Source organism: Podarcis melisellensis (genome assembly GCF_964234715.1).
Source record: "Podarcis melisellensis genome assembly, chromosome: 12".
Lineage (NCBI taxonomy): Eukaryota > Metazoa > Chordata > Lepidosauria > Squamata > Lacertidae > Podarcis > Podarcis melisellensis.
Window position 1 is genome coordinate 15,354,938 of NC_138544.1, and position 21,072 is coordinate 15,376,009.

General features: G+C 43.1%; 1 protein-coding gene across 1 annotated transcript in view; it reads right to left on the reverse strand.

Moving 5' to 3' along the window:
- Positions 1-21,072, reverse strand: part of LOC309380844 (collagen alpha-6(VI) chain-like) — a 71,740-nt gene that overhangs the window by 13,714 nt on the left and 36,954 nt on the right. Inside the window, exons 19-31 of the mRNA XM_081930940.1 lie at positions 18,875-18,940; positions 16,943-16,996; positions 15,690-15,725; positions 15,413-15,475; positions 15,240-15,302; positions 14,206-14,268; positions 11,866-11,928; positions 11,393-11,443; positions 7,901-7,936; positions 7,485-7,547; positions 4,191-4,253; positions 2,786-2,880; positions 2,699-2,739 (exon numbers count right to left, since the gene is read on the reverse strand). Coding sequence (XP_081787066.1) covers positions 2,699-2,739; positions 2,786-2,880; positions 4,191-4,253; positions 7,485-7,547; positions 7,901-7,936; positions 11,393-11,443; positions 11,866-11,928; positions 14,206-14,268; positions 15,240-15,302; positions 15,413-15,475; positions 15,690-15,725; positions 16,943-16,996; positions 18,875-18,940 — 757 coding nt within the window. The remainder of the gene's footprint in view (positions 1-2,698; positions 2,740-2,785; positions 2,881-4,190; positions 4,254-7,484; positions 7,548-7,900; positions 7,937-11,392; positions 11,444-11,865; positions 11,929-14,205; positions 14,269-15,239; positions 15,303-15,412; positions 15,476-15,689; positions 15,726-16,942; positions 16,997-18,874; positions 18,941-21,072) is intronic.

Here is a 21,072-nt window from a genome sequence, read left to right on the forward strand (position 1 = left end):
TATGAAGAAAAATTTGGAAAGGATGGGAGTAGGGCGGGGGTTTGAAAACGGAATAGAAGCAATTTATTCAGAACAAAAAGCTAAATTGATAGTAAACAACGTGGTGACAGAGGAGTTCAAAATTGAAAAAGGGACACGACAGGGGTGCCCTCTATCTCCTCTGTTGTTTATTTCAGTCCTGGAGGTGCTATTGAATATGATTAGAAATGACCGGTTGGCACAGGGAATTGTGGTCGGAGAGAAACAATATAAACTGAAAGCATTTGCAGATGACTTGGTATTAACATTACAGGAGCCAGCCTCTAGTACTAAAAGAGCGTTAGAATTAATTTCTGACTTTGGTCGGGTGGCGGGATTCAAGTTGAATAAACAAAAAACTAAAGTTTTAGCAAAAAACTTGACAACTACTGAAATAGAGGAGTTCAGAAAAGAAACAGAACTAAATGTGGTTAAAAAAGTAAAGTACTTAGGGGTGTACCTGACCTCCAAAAATTTGAATTTGTTTAAGGACAATTATGAGAAATGTTGGTCAGAGATCAAAAGAGACTTGGAAACATGGTCAAGACTGAAACTTTCCTTGTTGGGTAGAATAGCTGCTATAAAGATGAATGTATTGCCGAAAATGCTATTTTTGTTTCAGGCCCTCCAGATCGTAGATAAGGTGGAATGTTTTGGAAAATGGCAGAGGGATATGTCTAAATTTGTCTGGCAGGGCAAAAAGCCCCGAATAAAGTTTAAAATACTAACAGATGCGAAAGAAAGAGGGGGGTTTGCCCTGCCGGACTTGAAGTTATATTATGAATCTGCAGCCCTCTGCTGGTTGAAGGATTGGATTTTGTTGGAGAACACCGATGTCCTCGACCTGGAGGGATTTGATAACGCTTTTGGGTGGCATGCATATTTGTGGTACGACAAGGTTAAAGTTCATAAATTGTTTAAAAACCATATTGTCAGAAGGGCAATTTTTATGGTCTGGTCAAAATATAAAGACTTATTGGAGAGTAAAACTCCGAGGTGGCTCTCACCGATGGAGGCCAAAGCACGTAAAAGACTCAATATGGAGGCCCACTGGCCTAAATATTGGGAAATAATTGAAAAAATTGGAGATAAATGGAGGTTGCAGAGTATGGAAAAGTTAAAAAACAAGGTGCGAGATTGGTTGCATTATGCTCAAATTCAGGAAGTTTTTAAAGCGGACAAAAAAGTGGGTTTCCAGGAGGAAAAATCGAAACTAGAGACAGAGTTGCTTGAGCCAAAATCTAAGTTAATTTCGAGAATGTACAACTTGCTGCTTAAATGGAATACACAGGATGAGATTGTTAAATCCTCCATGATAAAGTGGGCGCAGGACTTGGGGCACAACATTATGTTTGAAGACTGGGAAAGGTTATGGAACACCGGAATGAAATTCACGGCATGTAGTGCCTTGAAGGAAAATATTATGAAAATGACATACCGGTGGTACATGACCCCAGTCAAGCTTGCAAAGATATATCACCTGTCTGATAATAAATGTTGGAAATGTAAAGAGGAGGAAGGGACATTTCTACACCTCTGGTGGACCTGCCCGAAGGTGAAGGCCTTCTGGGAGATGATACATAATGAACTAAAAAAGGTGCTTAGACTTACCTTACCCAAGAAACCGGAGGCCTTCCTCCTGGGCATGGTAGACCAGAGGGTGGCTAAGAAAGATAGAACTTTTTTTATGTACGCTACTACAGCAGCAAGGATCTTGATGGCAAAGCACTGGAAGACACAAAATCTACCCACACTGGAAGAATGGCAGACGCAGCTGATGGATTATATGGAATTGGCTGAAATGACTGGCAGAATTCGAGACTCGGGAGAAGAAGAAACGGAGGAAGTTTGGGAAAAATTTAAGGACTATTTGAAAAAGCATTATAAATTGTATGAATGTTAAAAAATGCTTCTCTCTAGGAAATTATAGCTTCAGTATCGGTAAATCTTTGAATTGGTAAATAAGGCACAACAAGACAGAAGTGGTGTAATGAAATAATTTTATTGTGTTGAAACTAAAAATTAATGGGTTCGGATTGAAATGTTTAGAGACCAGATATCACGATAAAATGGAAGATATATTATTATGTTTAAAATAAGTCAACAAATTGCTGAGGTTTTGGTTTTACAGAGAATGCAGAGTCCGGAAGAGGGGGGGAGTCCACTAAATTTATGGAAACATGTATTTGGAATTTGAATTTTGTATATTATAAACTTAATAAAAATTATATTAAAAAAAAAAAAAAGGGTCGCGCTGTCGGGACATGGGTGGCGCTGTGGGTTAAACCACAGAGCCTAGGACTTGCTGATCAGAAGGTCGGCAGTTCAAATCCCCGCAACGGGGTGAGCTCCCGTTGCTCGGTCCCTGCTCCTGCCAACCTAGCAGTTCGAAAGCACATCATAGTGCAAGTAGATAAATAGGTACCGCTCTGGTGGGAAGGTAAATGGCATTTCCGTGCGCTGCTCTGGTTCGCCAGAAGCGGCTTAGTCATGCTGGCCACATAACCCGGAAGCTGTACGCCGGCTCCCTCGGCCAATAAAGCAAGATGAGTGCCGCAACCCCAGAGTCGGTCACGACTGGACCTAATGATCAGGGTCCCTTTACCTTTACCTATCTGCCCATGACAATAGGACAATCATTTATCCTTCATGAGTAACTGAATGCAGTAGGAATCAATACTTACAGCTGTGCTCACGAATATAATCAATGAGTTCACACGGCTACAGAGTGAGAAAGAGAAGAAAAATTGAGTAATCCACAGATTACAGGGGGGAATTATAGAACCTTTCTGAATATTTAAGGTCCATGATGTGGTGAATACATACGGAAAAAGAAGCCACACCCTTTGCTCCTTTAATACCCTGAAAGAAGAAAAATAGCATATTGTATTAGAAATAGATTTCTGTGCTCAGTCACAATTGATAATGAAGTTGAAAGAAAAGTCATTAAGTAAGGCAACTGCAGCAGAATATCAACAGTCATTGAGCAAAGCTGTTTGTTCCGTTGATTTGGTTTATAACTTAGAAATATGGGGCGACACCATTTTTTTAATTATTGATAAGAAATACGTTGGAAAACACACCTAGAATTCAGTATCACTCGGTGTTCTTGCTTTCATTTGAAAGATATCTATCTATATTCTGCAAATTAAAAAAAAATGATACTAGACTATACTACACTGAAATGTTAAAATGTTTGTTTAAATGTACAGTTTTTGGGGGACAGGAGACAGGCAGGTGTGGAAGACTCCCCAGTCCTGAATGGGGTAACTGTGCCCCTGAAGGACCAGGTGCGCAGCCTGGGAGTCATTCTGGACTCACAGCTGTCCATGGAGGTGCAGGTCAATTCTGTGTCCAGGGCAGCTGTTTATCAGCTCCATCTGGTACACAGGCTGAGACCCTACCTGCCTGTGGACTCTCTTGCCAGAGTGGTGGATGCTCTAGTTATCTCCCTCTTGGACTACTGCAATGCACTCTACGTGGGGCTACCTGTGAGGGTGACCAGGAAACTGCAATTAATCCAGAATGCGGCAGCTAGACTGGTGACTGGGAGTGGCCGCAGGGACCACATAACACCGGTCCTGAGAGATCTGCATTGGCTCCCAGTACGTTTCCAAGCACAATTCAACGTGTTGGTGCTGACCTTTAAAGCCCTAAATGGCCTCCGTCCAGTATACCTGAAGGAGCGTCTCCACCTCCATCGTTCTGCCCGGACACTGAGGTCCAGTGCCGAGGGCCTTCTGGTGGTTCCCTCGCTGCGAGAAACCAAGTTACAGGGAACCAGGCAGGGGGCCTTCTCGGCAGTGGCGCCCGCTCTGTGGAACGCCCTCCCACCAGATGTCAAAGAGAAAAATAACTACCAAACTTTTAGAAGACATCTAAAGGCAGTCCTGTTTAGGGAAGTTTTTAATGTTTAATAGGTTATTGTATTTTAGTGTTTTGTTGGAAGCTGCCCAGAATGGCTGAGGGGACCCAGCCAGATGGGCGGGGTATAAATAATAAATTATTATTATTATTATTATTATTATTATTATTATTATTATTATTATTATTATATAGATGGAGATCTAAATTATATATCACACTTGGCCTACAGTTATTGTAGCCCACACAGTGACTGAGCTCTACATGCATAGCAGGTTGCCCAAAGCAAAGATGGCATAGTCACATACCCTATGTCCAGGAGGACCACGATCTCCCAATGTACCCTTGAGGCCAGTAGCACCTTCAGGACCCTAAAAACAATGATGGGGAGAGACACTCCTTAAAAATGCAATTAGCATCTTGGGCATTACAGAAAAGGTAAATGAGCCTAATGGTAAAATACAGGATAGACAATCAGTGAACTGGAGTTATTCCTTATGAAAAGTTGCAGGAACATTTGGGGAAGTGTCTTAATTATGACTCCTTAAGGTCAACATCGTTATGGTAGAACTAAATTCATAGGCACAAAGAATCAGAAGATTCAGCATGTTGTTTATTGCTTCCAGAAGGAGGATTTCATCTCTGAAATCATTCCCCCCCCCCCGGACTGCTGCCACCGCCTCCTCCTCCTTCTTGAATTAATCAGAGGGCCTTTACAGTGGTGGCCCCACAATTGTGGAAGTTGCAAATGGGCCTTAAAGATCCATCTTTTTATGGTTGTATTCAGTAGCTGATTACACACTGAGCTGCCAAAATGGTTCTGTGGTCTGCTTTCCAAGGCTGAGTTGTTCTCTTTAGGCTGGCTGTATTTTGAGTAGAGGGAATAGTTTCAATTTCTATATTATTTTGTTTTGAGGCGCTTTCGGCTAGCTACTTTGTTGGAGATTTGTTTCCTCGAAAAGTGGTTTACAAATGGAAACAAACAGGGATAGGGGGAAACGGTCTCTCTTTCCACTGTAGCCTAGCCGCCCCCATTTTGTCAGCCCATTTTTAAACCAAGGAGAGGGAAAGTAGTTTGTGACACAGTATGTGTGTGTGTGTGTGACATGACTAAATTGGTCCTTTGGATCTTAGCCTAGGTTTGTATGAAAATTGATATAGCGCCAACCAGCAAGCTTCCCTTAATACTGTTTTTACAGAAACACAGATGGAATGTGTTATCTGCACACTTATCACCGTTAACAATAATTTATATAGCACTCCTACAGTTGAAAACTCTTTTACAGCCCTTATCTCATTAATTATGGTCACAGCATGACCAAAACATGCAAAAATACTTCAATTTAAGAGAACTGTGTCTGAAATAGCATTCCTGTCGAGTTACAACAGGCAAACCATTATCTGCAATTTCTGGAAAATCCATGACTCCTCGTTTCTACAAGTTTTTCCCAGCTGGATAAATGGGTATTTACCACAAGTGTCTATTTTGTGTGGATCTATTATCATTTTAAATCATAACTGTCAACTTTTCCCTTTTCTTGTGAGGAATCCTATTAGGAATAAGGGAATTTCCCCTTAAAAAAGGGAAACGTTGACAGCTATGTTATAAATATGTTTTTAATTGCTTTTTTGGTTTTAACCACTTTAGATATATTTCGTGTAAATCACCTGGAGATGGTTGTTTAGAAGGCAAATAATAAATCAACGGTGGTCCTGACAATCTAAAGCTCTCCTTTTTAAAAGTAGGAGAAACTGAAACAGATATATCTCCAAATGACAGAGTTATTATTAGCAGTAGTAAGCTAGTATAAAGGTCTCTAATCCCACCCCCTTGCCATCCCTTTCACAGGCAGCAAAAGCAGGGAGCATTTGGGCAATTTTTGAGGTGGGTGAGAGGTGTGAAAATTTCAGGGACAGGACGGGGAAAGCAGTGATAGACTTCCAGGTGGCTGAAAGCTGGCGTTAGACATTTTTGTCAGAACCTGCCATTTTCCGTTAGACTCACTTTTACTTTTGAGTGTAAAGATAAAGGGACCCCTGACCATTAGGTCCGGTCGTGACCGACTCTGGGGTTGCGGCACTCATCTCGCTTTACTGGCCAAGGGAGCCGGCGTACAGCTTCCGGGTCATGTGGCCAGCATGACTAAGCCGCTTCTGGCGAACCAGAGCAGCACACAGAAACGCCGTTTACCTTCCCGCCGAAGTGGTCCCTATTTATCTACTTGAACTTTGACGTGCTTTCGAACTGCTAGGTTGGCAGGAGCAGGGACCGAGCAACAGGAACTCACCCTGTCGCGGGGATTCGAACCGCTGACCTTCTGATTGTCAAGTACTAGGCTCTGTGGTTTAACCCACAGAGCCACCCGCGTCCCTACTTTTGAGTGTGGGTGTGTGCAAATGAGACCAGTTCTTCTGCCTTCACGGTACATCTTTGAGGGACCAGTATCTTACTCACTGTTTGCACCAGAGTAAGTTGTGGGTAACCTTTCTAAGTCGCCTGTTCCACAAATTATGGTATGTCAGACACTCCGAGTGTCCCTATTGTCCAGGGACATTTTTGATTTAAAGAAGCCATCTTGGTTTCTGATTTGATCCCAGAATGTCCCACTTTTCCTTAGGATGTCCCTATTTTCATTGGAGAAATGTTGGAGGGTATGGAGTTATCTGACCCCCAAGTCGTCTGAAGGTAAGGTTTTTAATGTTTAATCTTTTATTATGTTCTTTATATCTGTTGGAAGCTCCCCAGAGTGGCTGGGGCAAACCAGCAAGATGTGTGGGGTATAAATAGTAAAATTATCATTATGGAATGGGACGTCATCAGAGAAATGTTGGAGGGTATGGTGTGTTTCTTCAGAAGCTGGCACCAAACAGCACAATACTAACCATAGCCACGAAGGAGAAAGTTCTGTTGAATATAATGGAGCTTACTCTCAGGTAAGTGGAATTAGGATTTCAGCCTAAAACAACAGACAGTGCTAGTTGCAATCTGAGTAATAGGAAAGCTTTTATCCGGGGAACATTCCTCCAGGCTGTACTCATATATGAACACAGAGTACTGGGAGTACCCTTAACTGAAAGCAGAGGTGATATATTGAATCAGTGTTTCACTTCAGCTTTGGCAACAAACCTTTCTGGATTCTAAAAATGAAAAATGGGCCAGTTGAAACTTATGTCTGGTTGTCACCAGATGAAGCCTACAATAGAAAAGACACAGTTGTGTCTTGAGGAAAGCCAAAAGCACAATTACTCCAAATTACTCTTTCAGGTATTATTATTCCTAATCTCAATAAATCCTGCCCTCCTTTCAAGACGGTCTCGGTGGGATGCTTAGTCTTTTCCAGTTTTATCTTCATAGCAACCCTTTGGGGTAGGGTCATGTTGTGAGTGAACTTCATGGCTTAATGGGGAGCTAAGCCTTTGCCTACTGACACCAAGATTCAATCCAATACATTGCACATGCCCTCATGATACGACAAGCTTAAATGCAGATACCTCTCCATGTCAGGATTGCAATTGTGTAAGCAATGGGAGTAAGCAGCATGTGTGTATGTGTGTGTGTGTGTGTGTTTCAAGTACATTTTGATATTAAGATATTGGCTTACTGTTCTCCCAGCAGTTCCTTTTGGCCCAGGTTCTCCCACAATGCCAGGGTTGCCAGCCTCACCCTAATGGAAATACATAAAACACAATCAATTTGAAGGGAAATGGCTACTGAAAGCCTCTGTTTATTAATTACAATATTTATATAGCCTGCCTTTTGTACCAAGGCACCCCAAATGACCAAGATATCAAGTACGGTCAAATCTTGGTTCTCGATCGTCTCCATTGCTGAACGTTTTGGCTCCCAAAAATCGAAAACACAGAAGTGTTCCAGTATTGGAACATTTTTTGGAATGCCCGGTGAGGCAGACAAGTGGCTTCTGATTAGCTCTTCCAATTGCAAGTGGGACACAGTAGAGATGGGGCCTTTTTTTATATTAAAAAATACGTATGTCATAGTTTTCCCAAAGAACAGTACCTTCTGACCCATAGCTCCAGGAAAGCCTTTTTGCCCCTGTAACACACAAAGGATGGAAACAGTGTTTAATCATGTTTATGTGTTCTTTTAAGGACAGCAATCCCCATAAAGATATATCAGCAACTACTGCAAGAAGAAAAGTGCATTTTATCTTCCTATTTCCTCTGCATAGTCTAGATTTCTAATGGGATTCATCTGGTATGACCTTTCTCAATAGCTGCTTTGATCTAGCTGCAAATTCTTGCAGCCAGCTCACTTATTCCCTGCAGAGAGATGCAGGGTCTATTCCCCATCACTTTTACATAAATAAAGGCACTTTGTCGTCGTTGTTGTTTTGAGTCAGTATGCATAGATCAGGCTTCCTCCACCTCGGCCCTCCAGATGTTTTTGGCCTACAACTCCCATGATCCCTAGCTAGCAGGACCAGTGGTCAGGGATGATGGGAATTGTAGCCTCAAAACATCTGGAGGGCCAAGGATCAGGATGCCTGGCACAGACAGGGGCGCCGACTTATAAAAAATATTGGGGGGGCCCATACCAGGGTCCTGCCCCGGGAAGTTTTCTAAATTTTAGATGAAAATTAGTGAGTTTTAAAGTTTTAAAAAAGTATTTTAGAGTCATATGATCAACATTAGAACCCCGAAAACTCGACTCTCTATAACTCCACACTCCGGGAAACTCGACAAGCCTGAAACACTTTTTGGCTTTGAAAAAAGAAACAAAACATAAACACGCACGGTATTTTCGTAAAAAGCTAATTTAATTTACAGTAACAATTATGCTTATAGACTATTACAGAGCAGTGAATTTATAGCTCTGAAAAGACTGAAATGATATTTAAATAAATCCTAAACTATCATTAAAAGAATAAAACATAAAATATTGCTGTCGCACAGTAATAGCGCTTTGATTAATAAGTGAAATAGCTAATTTAAGCTTACTTTGAATAAGGCTGAGGGTTCATTAAATAAAAATAATATCTCAAAGTTAATGCTTTAATACAGTTAATAAGGTTAATACAGTATGCCTAATACTGTATGTAAATACTGTATGTAAATAACGGGCTTTAATTGGGTCTTACACCCTAAAAATATTTAAGTATTTGAAAATAACTAATACAGTATACTATAGTAATATAGAAATACAATACTAAACTAGTACTAATATTTTGAAACTGAAAATTTAACATTCTGTATGTATTTAATTCTCTATTTTATAAAGATTTTTAATATCTGACAGTGAGTTTGGAGTAGCCCAATGCAAAAATCCTGAGGATCCATGTGGATCCATGCTTTGTAACCACGTTTTTGCACCACTGTGACCCTAGGCAACAGTGGGTGCGTGATTTTTTTGGTGCAAGATGTAGCCATGGACATGCTATGTTATCTGATGGTGAATTTGGGGTGACCCAATGCAAAAATCCTGAGGATCCATGTGGATCCGTGTTTTGTAACCACGTTTTTGCACCATTGTGGCCCCAGGCCACAGTGGGTGCGTGATTTTTTTGGTGCAGGCTGTAGCCATGGACATGCTATGTTATCTGATGGTGAATTTGGGGTGACCCAATGCAAAAATCCTGAGGATCCATGTGGATCCGTGCTTTGTAACCACGTGTTTGCACCATTGTGGCCCCAGGCCACAGTGGGTGCGTGATTTTTTTGGTGCAGGCTGTAGCCATGGACATGCTATGTTATCTGATGGTGAATTTGGGGTGACCCAGTGCAAAGATCCTGTGGATCCATGCTTTGTAACCATGTTTTTGCACCATTGCAGCCCCAGGCAACAGTGGGTGCGTGTGTTTTTTTTGGTACAGACTGTAGCCATGGACATGTAATGTGATCTGATGGTGAATTTGGGGTGACCCAATGCAAAAATCCTGAGGATCCATGTGGATCCGTGCTTTGTCACCACGTTTTAAATGGGGAGGGAAGGAAAAACACAGAAGGGACAAGAAGCACAAGAGGGGTGTGCGGAGAAGCAGCTGGCTAAGAATGCAGGGGAGGAGTTTAACGGGGTGGGGGGGGAGGAAAGAAAGGCAAAAGTCCCCCCCCCCAGCCAACCCTCTCTCTCTCTCTCCCACCTGCATGTTTGAGGTGGTGGTGGGCTGGAGCCTGCACGCAGTGTGACTAGGAAAGAATTAGGAGTCGATCCTTTCCTTAACCCTCTGCTTGCCAGGAGGGCAGGGGATTCCCTGCTCTTTGTTGAGTTTGAGCAAACGCAGCAAGAGAAGCGGGTGGGCAGTAAGACCCTGAGGCAGAATGCTTCTGCCTTCCCTCGCCCGACCGACCAACCGCCGGATCTTATCTTTCCCTGATTTTTGCCGCTGCGCTCCGGCTCCAGGGACCACACATTCGCTCAATAATTTTCTTAAATTATTGGGGGGGCAGAGCCCCCCCAAACGAATTTTTGAGGGGGCTCGGGCCCCCTCAGGCCCCATGGAGTCGGCGCCTATGGGCACAGATCATGGGAACAAAGGCAGTTGATTCAGGCTGACCGGCACCCAAAATCACAAGACTACTGTGTTGACTCCTACACACTTGGAAGACTCCCTTTGTAGGCTAAAGCAGAAACAAAACATTTTTAAAACCCCAAGCTTTCCAATGATAACTCAGCAAATTTAGTGCCCTCCCATACCCACAAAGTTAGGTTGAAAAACAGAAAACTGGGAGGAGTGAAAATGTTAGCCTAGCAGAGTCCCTCACAGCTTATACTTTATACTTTCTCAGTGGAAGATATGACTAGTGTTACTGGATTTTTTTTAAGGTAGTCAGGGTGTATGTGTGTGTGTGTGTGTTTGTGTGTGAGAGAGAGAATGAGAGAGAGAGAGAGAGAGAGAGAGATGATGGAGGGCAGCTTGCAGATTTAACAGGTAGAATAAGAGAACAAGACGAATGCAGAAGAATTTATAGAAGACTGGAAGAATTTAAAGAAGACTGGAAAATGTTTACTGAGTATATGGGTGAAAATTGTCTTCATTCAAAAGCGCTGGTAGCATTAATTCAACAGTGTAAATAAGATTTGATGGGTGTAGCATTGAATTACTGAATGGTTTAGTTCATGTAAAATATACAGGGATGTATTACCACAGAAAAGTAAGAAGGGAAGTCATTGATTTAAGGTTGTTTAAATGAATATTTTGAAATGTAATTTAGAAAATTTACATGGCGACCACCAGTTGTTGGTAGATTCCAACTCCCTGACTCATTGGCTTAGTGGAGCTGATGAGAATAGGAATCTGGCAAAATCTATAGGATCACGGGTTTCCTAACCCCGCATTACTTTATTTTTGAGTATGTACGTGTTTGCTGGCAAACTGATAGGTGACAAACCACCAAGTTTGATACTGGAAGGCAACACGTAAGGAGATAATCTACTGCCCACACATCTACAATAATCCATGTTTTATTTCCATTCATTCCAGCTGATAATGATCTGTAAGGATATTTATAAAAAGAGCTCAGATTTTCATTAAAGATTTCTTTTCACTCTTACCTTTATTCCTTTATGTCCTTGTTTACCATATCCAACTGCACCACCATCACCCTAAAGCAAAGTTACATTACATCAGTGTTTCATTTTCGTTTCCATCTACGCTTTTGGGGGCACAAAGGTCTTCTTTGCTTCCATTTTGTATTAATAATCGCAGAAGCGGAAGAAGATTTTGACAAATCTAAACAAACAGAGGACTACAACATCCATTTCTCCTCCTACTTTCCATAAATACTTTTCATTTATTCCTATAGTAAGATGAGCTCAATTAATACTCCTTCTGATAAATTTATCTGCACTGGGGGTATTTTTGGCGTGTGTTTTTTTTTAAAAATAATAATTTCAAGATTGTAATGATCAATTAATTAATTAAATTTTTATACTGCTGTTGATCCAAAGATCTCAGGAAGGTTCACAAGATAAATAAATACAGGATAAAAATTACAGGAATGTAAACAAAATAATAACATGCAAACCCTTATTCCCCGACGTCCCGGTGGACCTTTCTCTCCTTTTATGCCGGGGTCACCAGGCTCTCCCTGTTAAATGAAAACAAAATTGATATTGTTATAGGATTTCGAATGGGATACATGTTTTCTCAGAATCCCTTCTCTCAGAATCATGACTTTAAATTTGTAAAACTGGTGTCTGGAGATAACTTCCACCGCAATAATCCCAAAGCAGTTCCCAAAATACTTCCTTTGCTTGCTAAATTGCCCTAACCTGTTAAGTATCTCTTTTGTTATGTAAGCGAGGGACAATCTATTGCCACAAAAACTAAATTACTGAGAACACTTTTAGGAGATGAGAGTCATCTCCTGACCTGACTGGAAGTGATGTTATCAAGTCGTCTCTCTGTATGAAAGAGAATCGGCTCACAGATTTTGGAGCCAACCAAAGTCAAAGAGAAGAGGCGGGGTTTTAGATTTAGGAAGCTAACAGCTTTTGGGGAATTAGTTGTATTCCCCTAGAAATCTAATCGGTGAATTTGAGACATTTTTTGGAGTTGCATCTCCACTTAAGCCCAGCCTCTATATACGTATAAACAGTGCTTTTTTCTCGGGATGCGCATAAAAGGTAAAGGGACCCCTGACCATTAGGTCCAGTCATGGCCAACTCTGGAATTGCGGCAAACATCTTGCTTTATAACTTTATAACGGGGTATAACTTCGGGTCATGTGGCCAGCATGACTAAGCCGCTTCTGGCAAACCAGAGCAGTGCACGGAAATGCCGTTTACCTTCCCACTGGAGTGGTACCTATTTATCTACTTGCACTTTGACGTGCTTTCAAACTGCTAGGTTGGCAGGAGCAGGGACCAAGCAACGGGAGCTCACCCCGTCGTGGGGATTCGAATCGCTGACCTTCTGATCAGCAAGTTGTAGGCTCTGTGGTTTTACCCACAGCGCCACCCGCATAGCCCTCAACATTTTGTGAATCTAAGTTTGGCTTCATTGAGGGGCAGTATTTCAATATGAAAAGCAAAATGAGAGTACCCCTAAACATTTTTAAAGGAAAAAAGCACTGTGTGTAAATAAAACCATATATAACAAAAATGCCACAAGATTGCTGGGAGTTTTACACTGCTCAGGGAACTGGGGCAAATTGAGATTAATTTCAGTGTCAACAATGATGTCACAACATACTGCAGCTGTGATCAAAATTGCCACAACCTGCTGAAAACTCAAAACAGGCAACACAGATAAATTTCATGTCCATGCAGTTTAAATCAGATCAGTAGCGCAAATCATATATTTCCTGTGTGTGAAAACAAGAACCGTTGCCATTTTCCCCCTCCATATCTGAATGAACAGGAAACCTCTCATTCAGACAGGGCGCAGGTGTGAATTTGGGTGTCTGGGTGTCATGCAGTTAACACATTTGGAAAATAATTTCTGATCAATTCCAGAGCATTTCTACTTGGTGGAATTAAAAGACAATGTGTGAACTGAAACAGGCCCAGGAGCCCACATGTGAATATATTTAAATGGAATTTGCAAACAAATCTTATAACTAAAAGTATGGATGCTCCTGAGGAGAAATTGCAGGATATGATAAAAGCTCGCCACATCCATCCCCTGGCTGTCTAAATTCTAACCTGATAATATAACCTTCACATTTGGACAGATTTTTTTTTTTTACCAGGTACAGTGGTACCTTGGTTCTCAAATTTAATCCATTCTGGAAGTCTGTTCCAAAACCAAAGCGTTCCAAAACCAACGTGCACTTTCCCATAGAAAGTAATGCAAAACGGATTAATCCATTCCAGACTTTTAAAAACAACCCCTTAAACAGCAATTTGACATGAATTTTACTATCTAACGAGACCATTGATCCATACAATGAAAACAATAAACCATGCACTGTACTATAAAATAAATAAGACAGTATTGTAGATGATGAAAATTAAAAAATTTTTTTTTCCTTACCTACACTGATGATAGTCATTGTTTGGATGGGGGCCTTTTATCCATTTCCATAGTCACACAATCAATCAATCAATCAATCAATCAATCAGTAGCTGAACTGTGTTCCACACAACCACAAAAACAAATGCACTGAAAAAGCCTCAAAAACAAAAACGCACAATAAATAGCAAAAACAAAAGCACCAAACTTAATCCATTCTGGAAATCTGTTTGACTTCCAAAATCTTTGAAAACCAAGGCACAGATTCTGATTGGTGCGGTGCCCCGGAAACAATAGCCGTCAGCCGCATCGGATGTTCAGCGTTCGAAAACACTTCCTTCCGGGTTTTCGGCATTTGAGAACCAAGGTACCACTGTAAAATTAACCTGCAGGATTCTCTGAAACATACCTTATTGCCTCTGGTTCCCCAGCTCCCAGGAATGCCTGGTGGACCTGCTACTCCCAGGTAACCCTGAAACAAAAGATAAAACAGGGCAAAACTATGCATCTGGGTAATTACTCAGCATAGCATTTTTCTTTTAATGTGCTACCATCCAGAGGGCTGGCCCCCCTATGGATGTTCCTGCTTGGGGTTGGGGGTAGAGAGAGACTGGCTGTCACACACTCAGATTGTGGGTGGACACCAATGGCAGGGGGTCACTCCCAGAGGTCCTGCAAGTCCATTTTGACCCCCAGCCAGTGGGCTGGAGGGAGGAGACGTCAGCCAGCAGTGGCACTGCCCAATAGCTGGCTATTTGCCACAATGCCCCATCTACCTCCACGATAAACGTCATCAAAGTTGTGACTATGCTTTACCCACGTTTTTGGCTCAGAGTGTGGTCTTTGGCTCCTGTGCACTTGCACCCCAGTGCCTCAGGGACAAATTAAGGTTGTAAGGGGATGTTTTGCCACAGTTAATATGGAATCTGTTTTACTGATTGACTCTGGACTTTATTTCACATTGTGACAGAGAGATATAGAGAGATAGAGAGATAGAGAGAGAGATAGAGAGATAGAGATAGAGATAGAGAGAGAGATGGAGAGATGGAGAGATAGAGAGAGAGATAGAGAGATAGAGAGATAGAGAGAGAGAGAGAGAGATAGAGAGATAGAGAGATAGAGAGATAGAGAGATAGAGAGATAGAGAGATAGATAGATAGATAGATAGATAGATAGATAGATAGATAGATGATAGCAGTGCTTTTTTCTAAAAAAATATGTTTAGGGGTACACTCATTTTGACTTAATAAAATCACCATTTTATAGTTCAAATCGGGGGAAATAAATATAGTAAACGGACATAAGTACAAAGATTCACAAAATATTTAGGAGTATGCATACCCCTGCATCCCGCCCCAGAAAAAAACATTGGATGATAGGATTTTAGTTAATTTAAGCTGATTTGAGATTAAAAAAACAAAAGAAAAGAAAGTGTTTACATACAGGAAACCCTTTGTTTCCTTGATTTCCTTTCATTCCCTTCATGCCCTGGATTCCTCTCACACCCTAGAAACATATTTGACAAAAACAGAAAACTGAATGTGAACAAATCATGTTTTCAGCACAGACTCTCTCAATATCCCTCAGAAATAAACCTGAATATTTTTAACGTTGACCTGTGGACCTTTAAATCCTTGCTGTCCAGGAAAACCGCTAGGACCACGGGGCCCTTGTCTTCCCTGTAGCAAAAAAAAAAAAAAAAAGCAATAAAAGGCCAGACTTAAAATCTTCATTCATGAAGAAATAAGTTGAATTAGAGACCAAATAACACTGAGGCCAGACAGTTTTCTTTGTAAGACAATCTAATATATTGCCATCATAATAAAACTGCACTCCTATAAATATATATTATTATATTATATTATATTTATATATTAAAAAATGCACACATACCTGGGGGCCAGGCTGGCCTCTTCGGCCTTGATGTCCCTATGACAAGAAAATTGCAATAAGTTAAACATTTCTATTTAGCTCTCACTTTATACCCACTTGGATATAAGTACCATTAAGTTTAAAAGGGCTTACTCTTAAGAAGATGTGCGTAGCTCTAGGATGCTGTGTGACAAACCAATAATAATAATAATAATAATAATTATACCCCAACCATCTGGCTGGGCTTCCCCAGCCACTCTGGGCAGCTCCCAACAAAATATTAAAATACAGTAATGCATCAAACATTAAAAGCTTCCCTACACAGGGCTGCCATCAGATGCCTCCTAAAAGTCTGGTAGTTGTTGTTCTCTTTGACATCTGGTGGGAGGGTGTTCCACAGGGCGGGTGCCACTACTGAGAAGGCCCTCTGCCTGGTTCCCTGTAACTTGGCTTCTCGCAGTGAGGGAACCACCAGAAGGCCCTTGGAGCTGGACCTCGGTGTCTGGGTAGAACGATGGGGATGGAGACGCTCCTTCAGATATACTGGACCAAGGCTGTTTAGGGCTTTAAAGGCCAGCAGCAACACTTTGAATTGTGCTCGGAAACGTACTGGGAGCCAATGTAGGTCTTTCAAGACCGGCGTAATGTGGTCTCAGTGGCCGCTCCCAGTCACCAGTCTATCTGCCGCATTCTGGATTAGTTGTAGTTTCTGGGTCACCTTCAAAGATAGCCCCACATAGATACCACAGTCTCCACTGTCCTTCATTCAGAAGAAATAAAACCCCTGGGATCTCACACTGCTTGGAGAATGGATGGTCTGCAACAATATGTTTTCCATTCCTGGCGCCATTTAACAACTGTGCAGCCACATTTTGAAGCTTCCGAACCTTCCGAACACTTTTTGAATTTAGCTTCTAATAGAGTGCAATGGTGAAACCTCCCTGCCCCCCCAACAGAAGATGCACCCTATTGATTTCAGTGTCCAGACTCTGCCATGAATCTGGACCCACAAGAACTCTTTTCTCGGCCTCAAGACATTTCCCGGAATCAAGTGGCAAAGATTTAGAGAAAGGGGGAAAGTCTCACGCAACTGTAATTCCAATATTCTCAAAGGGATTTCTGTTTGTGGAAGAGGGAGCTTAGGGTTCTCTGCCTATTGCTGGCAGTAGACCCAGTGATAGGACTCTCACACAGTTACTGTCTGCCTCGCATTACCACCATGAAGTTCTTTCACAGGGAAAACAATGTCAGCATCTTCGTTCTTTGGCTCTTACTCTGGTTCCTTTCAAGCCGGGCAATCCCATGGGGCCTCTTGGTCCCCTCTCACCCTGAAAGCAAAACATTTGAATTTAAATGTAAGTTGAAACATCTTTATGAGCGTAAGACCCCTGCACTATGAGGCCAAAGGCCCATCTGGTCAGTATCCTGTTCTCACAATGGCAACCAGATGCCTAAAGAAGATAGTCCACATAGGAAAATTCATCTTCTCAAACTCATAGCATAACACCTTACCAGATGTTGGCAAGTAGGATAAAGTATGTTTCATTGTGTTATTCACACTGCATGTGAAAACCACTCGTCTATTTACAGAAGTTAGAAACGGGAGCTTTGGGTATGAAGCGACATTGCTACGGGCTGCCTGCACGTTTTAGAAAAAGAAAAGCATTAATCTGCAAAAGTGGTTTCAATAACTATCCTTCAGCACTCCTGGTCCATCAGGAATTTAGTCAGGCAAGAGAAATGAGCTAAGGAAGTTGCCAGGGCCTGGTCTGGAGTTGGGGCTTCAGGACCCTGGACAGTGCTACAGGTGCTAGCCTGCAAATTCTTGGCATTTGTGATTGCAAATACAGTGGTTGCCTGGCAAGTCCCCTCCCCCCCTTGTGAAATGAAGACACAAGACACATAATTTAAGGTTAAAGGCCACAACTTTATTGATTACAAGAATGGAGAGGTATTGGCCTTAGGCATTGGCTCCTATCGACTACTCGGCATGGAGATTGGGAAGGGTTAACCACCAGCCGGGGGAGTCCTGCTGAAGTACGCCAACTAGGATCCCCCGGGTGTCACCGCTTGGGGGTGTGCCTTAGGCCCACACCTCCATAGGCTTCGGACAGGGCAATGCTCCCTGGAGTCCTTTACCGGACTACCCTTCGCTTAGGGGGAAGGTGATGGCGCTTCCTTCCCCCCTTCATTTGCATAACAATTACCCCTGCCAATGCCTAACCGCCAATACCAGGGAAGTTGTGGCGTTTGCTACGAGGTAGGCGAAAAAACCAAATGGCTGGAAATTTGCCAAGTGGAAAAATTCTTACCAGGCCCCTTGACGGCGACCAACCGAAGTCCATAGCAAGGTCAAGGCTAACTAACCCTAAGGGAGGGCGGGATGGGAAACTGAAGCAGCGGGAACGGGGATGAGAGGAAAGTCCCTGGGCGCGCCAGCCTTAAGTGTGTTAGGCCACGCCTCCCCGGCCCACCGATTGGCTGGCCGGGGCGGTGATGCGCCCAAGGATTCCCCTACTCTCACAGGGGCTGAGAGCCAGCCCCCACGTGCGTGGGGAGGGGGTGGGCCCGCAACCCCACCTCCTCTCCAGCTTGGAAGTGTCTTACCTGTTGTGACCCATATCCAAGGACATGAGCACACAACTAGCACAGTCCAAACAGAAGCTGAGCCTTGAGGTGTAGCATCTAAGTTGAATTTATTGCGCACAAAACCAAAGAAAACATGGTTTCTCTCTCTCTCTTTCTTCCTCAGAGAGAGAACTGCAAAAGCAGTAGCTACACAGAACGGAACAGCGTATCTCAATTTCCGCTCACAAGACTCCAACAAACAGTGCTGGAATGTAAACACAGACATGTGACGTGTAACAATCCCAGACATGCAGCATGGGAGACATGGAATTCTCTCCTGCAGCTAAGGAAGTTGTGTGGGAGAGAAGTAAGAAGAACCTGGTCTTAGACCTGTGGGAACCTGTGTTGCTTATTATATCTGTTATTTCATATTCTATTAGTTCTTCTAGAGCTGTAAAGTAATAAAATCCTTAACATCATTTGAAATGGGCTGGTCACAGCTTGGTTCAGAAGTGGGAGAGGTGTGGTTGCCATACTAATCATACACATCAACGCTCACCCATTTATTATACTATATTTCTGTAGAAACTACATTTCACAAGCAAATAATAGACGAGGCATATAAGATGGTATTTTACCTCTCTTCCTCTTCCCCCTTCTAAACCTTTCGGTCCTGCTATGCTACTGTCTGGTCCAGGAATACCCTAGATGAAAGGGAAAGAAATGTTAATGTTCCCACATTGTTTGTTTGTTTGTTTGTTTGATTTAGAGAAAGAGAGAGAGAGATGGGGGAAAGCACAGGTTCTTAACCTTTGGTCTACGGACTCATGGGGTCTGTAGATCTCTCTCTCTCTCTCTCTCCCCCCCCCCCACAGTGTTTCTTTGATTTCCTTCCACCTACCTTGAAGATATGGGGACGCGGGTGGCGCTGTGGGTAAAACCTCATTGCCTAGGACTTGCCGATCGTATGGTCGGCGGTTCAAATCCCCGCGGTGGGGTGAGCTCCCGTCGTTCGGTCCCAGCTCCTGCCCACCTAGCAGTTCGAAAGCACCCTTAAGTGCAAGTAGATAAATAGGGACCGCTTTATAGCGGGAAGGTAAATGGCGTTTCCGGGTGCTGCGCTGGTGCTGGCTCGCCAGAGCAGCTTCGTCACGCTGGCCACGTGACCCGGAAGTATCTTCGGACGGCGCCGGCTCACGGCCTCTAGAGCGAGATGAGCACGCAACCCCAGAGTCGGTCACAACTGGCCTTTATGGGCAGGGGTACCTTTACCTTGACCTTTTACCTTGAAGATTGCCTTTGTGGGGGGAAATCTGGGGACAGGGTTCATAGCTTTCATCAGATACTCAAGCAGTCCATGACACACACCCCAACAAAGATTAAGAACGACGGGTATAAACAAAGCTTTGGTTTCAAATTGTGGAGCGAAAAGGAGCTACCTGGTGTCATTGTGATGTCAGGTGGCTGACAAGGGAGAAATCCTAACAGAGGAATTCCTCTTACAGAGTAACAGTCACCAGAATTTCCTGGGAAGGGGGTTAAAACCACTCAGGGCATTGTTGCTCTGTGGGGAGGACAGGGGAATAGTGATCTCCTAACACCAGACCCTCCAAGTGTCCCTAATTTCCAGGGATGTCCCTGATTTAAAGAATACATCCTGGTTTCTGACATAACAACAACAACAACATTTTTATTATTTATATCCCGCCCATCTGGTCGTCCATCTTGATCCCGACATGTCCCTCTTTTCCTTAGGATGTCCCTATTTTCATTGGAGAAATGTTGGAGGGTATGGAATTATGTGACTCCCCCAAGCTGTCTGAAGGCAATCCTGTATAGGGAAGGTTTTTTAAAAATGTTTAAAGTTTTATTATTTATATATGTTGGAAGTCGCCCAGAGTGGCTGGGGCAACCCAGTCAGACGCGTGGGGTATAAATAGTAACATTATCATCATGGAATGGGACGTCCCTATTTTCATCGGACAAATGTTGGATGGTATGCCTAATACCTCTCAGTGCCCTCAGCAAACTACAGTTCCCAAGATTCCCCCCAGGAGGGACTGTTTCAGACAATATGACTCTGCTTCAAAAGTATAGTGCAGATGGGGGCTCACTGTTCCTGGTTTGTGTGACCCCACGAGTCCCTCCATGTTAGCAAAATCATGCTCACATCGCCTGTTCAATGCAAGAGCCACTAGCCTCTTGCCCCTGCGATTCAAGCAGTCAATATGATCAGAGGCTGCGGCTGAATTCCCTTAGGAAAAACAAAATTTTGCCCAAAGAACCCCAGGAAGTGGCTGATAAAGAGTTTGCTGCCCTTCCCCGGACAGCTGCCCAGTGAGGACCCGTAAACAATGTGTTCTGACATCCCGTCCATGAGCTGTAGTGTGGCGATGGAGGTTAAGCCGAATTGTCCTCCGCCACCTGGCTGACCATGCGCAGCTCTCTGGAGCACTGAGAGCAATGTGGTGAGCCGCCAACAAGGCTTTTCTTCAAAAAAGAAAAAACTGAGTTCTATTTCAACTCCTAGGAGGAATTAAAGGCATGTGGCGCTGTGGGTTAAATCACAGAGCCTAGGACTTACCGATCAGAAGGTTGGCGGTTTGAATCACCCAAGATGGGGTGAGTTCCCGTTGCTCGGTCCCTGCTCCTGCCCACCAGCAGTTTGAAAGCATGTCAAAGTGCAAGTAGATAAATAGGTACCACTCTGGTGGGAAGGTAAACGGTGTTTCCGTGCGCTGCTCTGGTTCACCAGAAGCGACTTATTCATGCTGGCCACATGACCCGGAAGCTGTACGCCGGCTCCCTCGGCCAATAAAGTGAGATGAGCACCGCA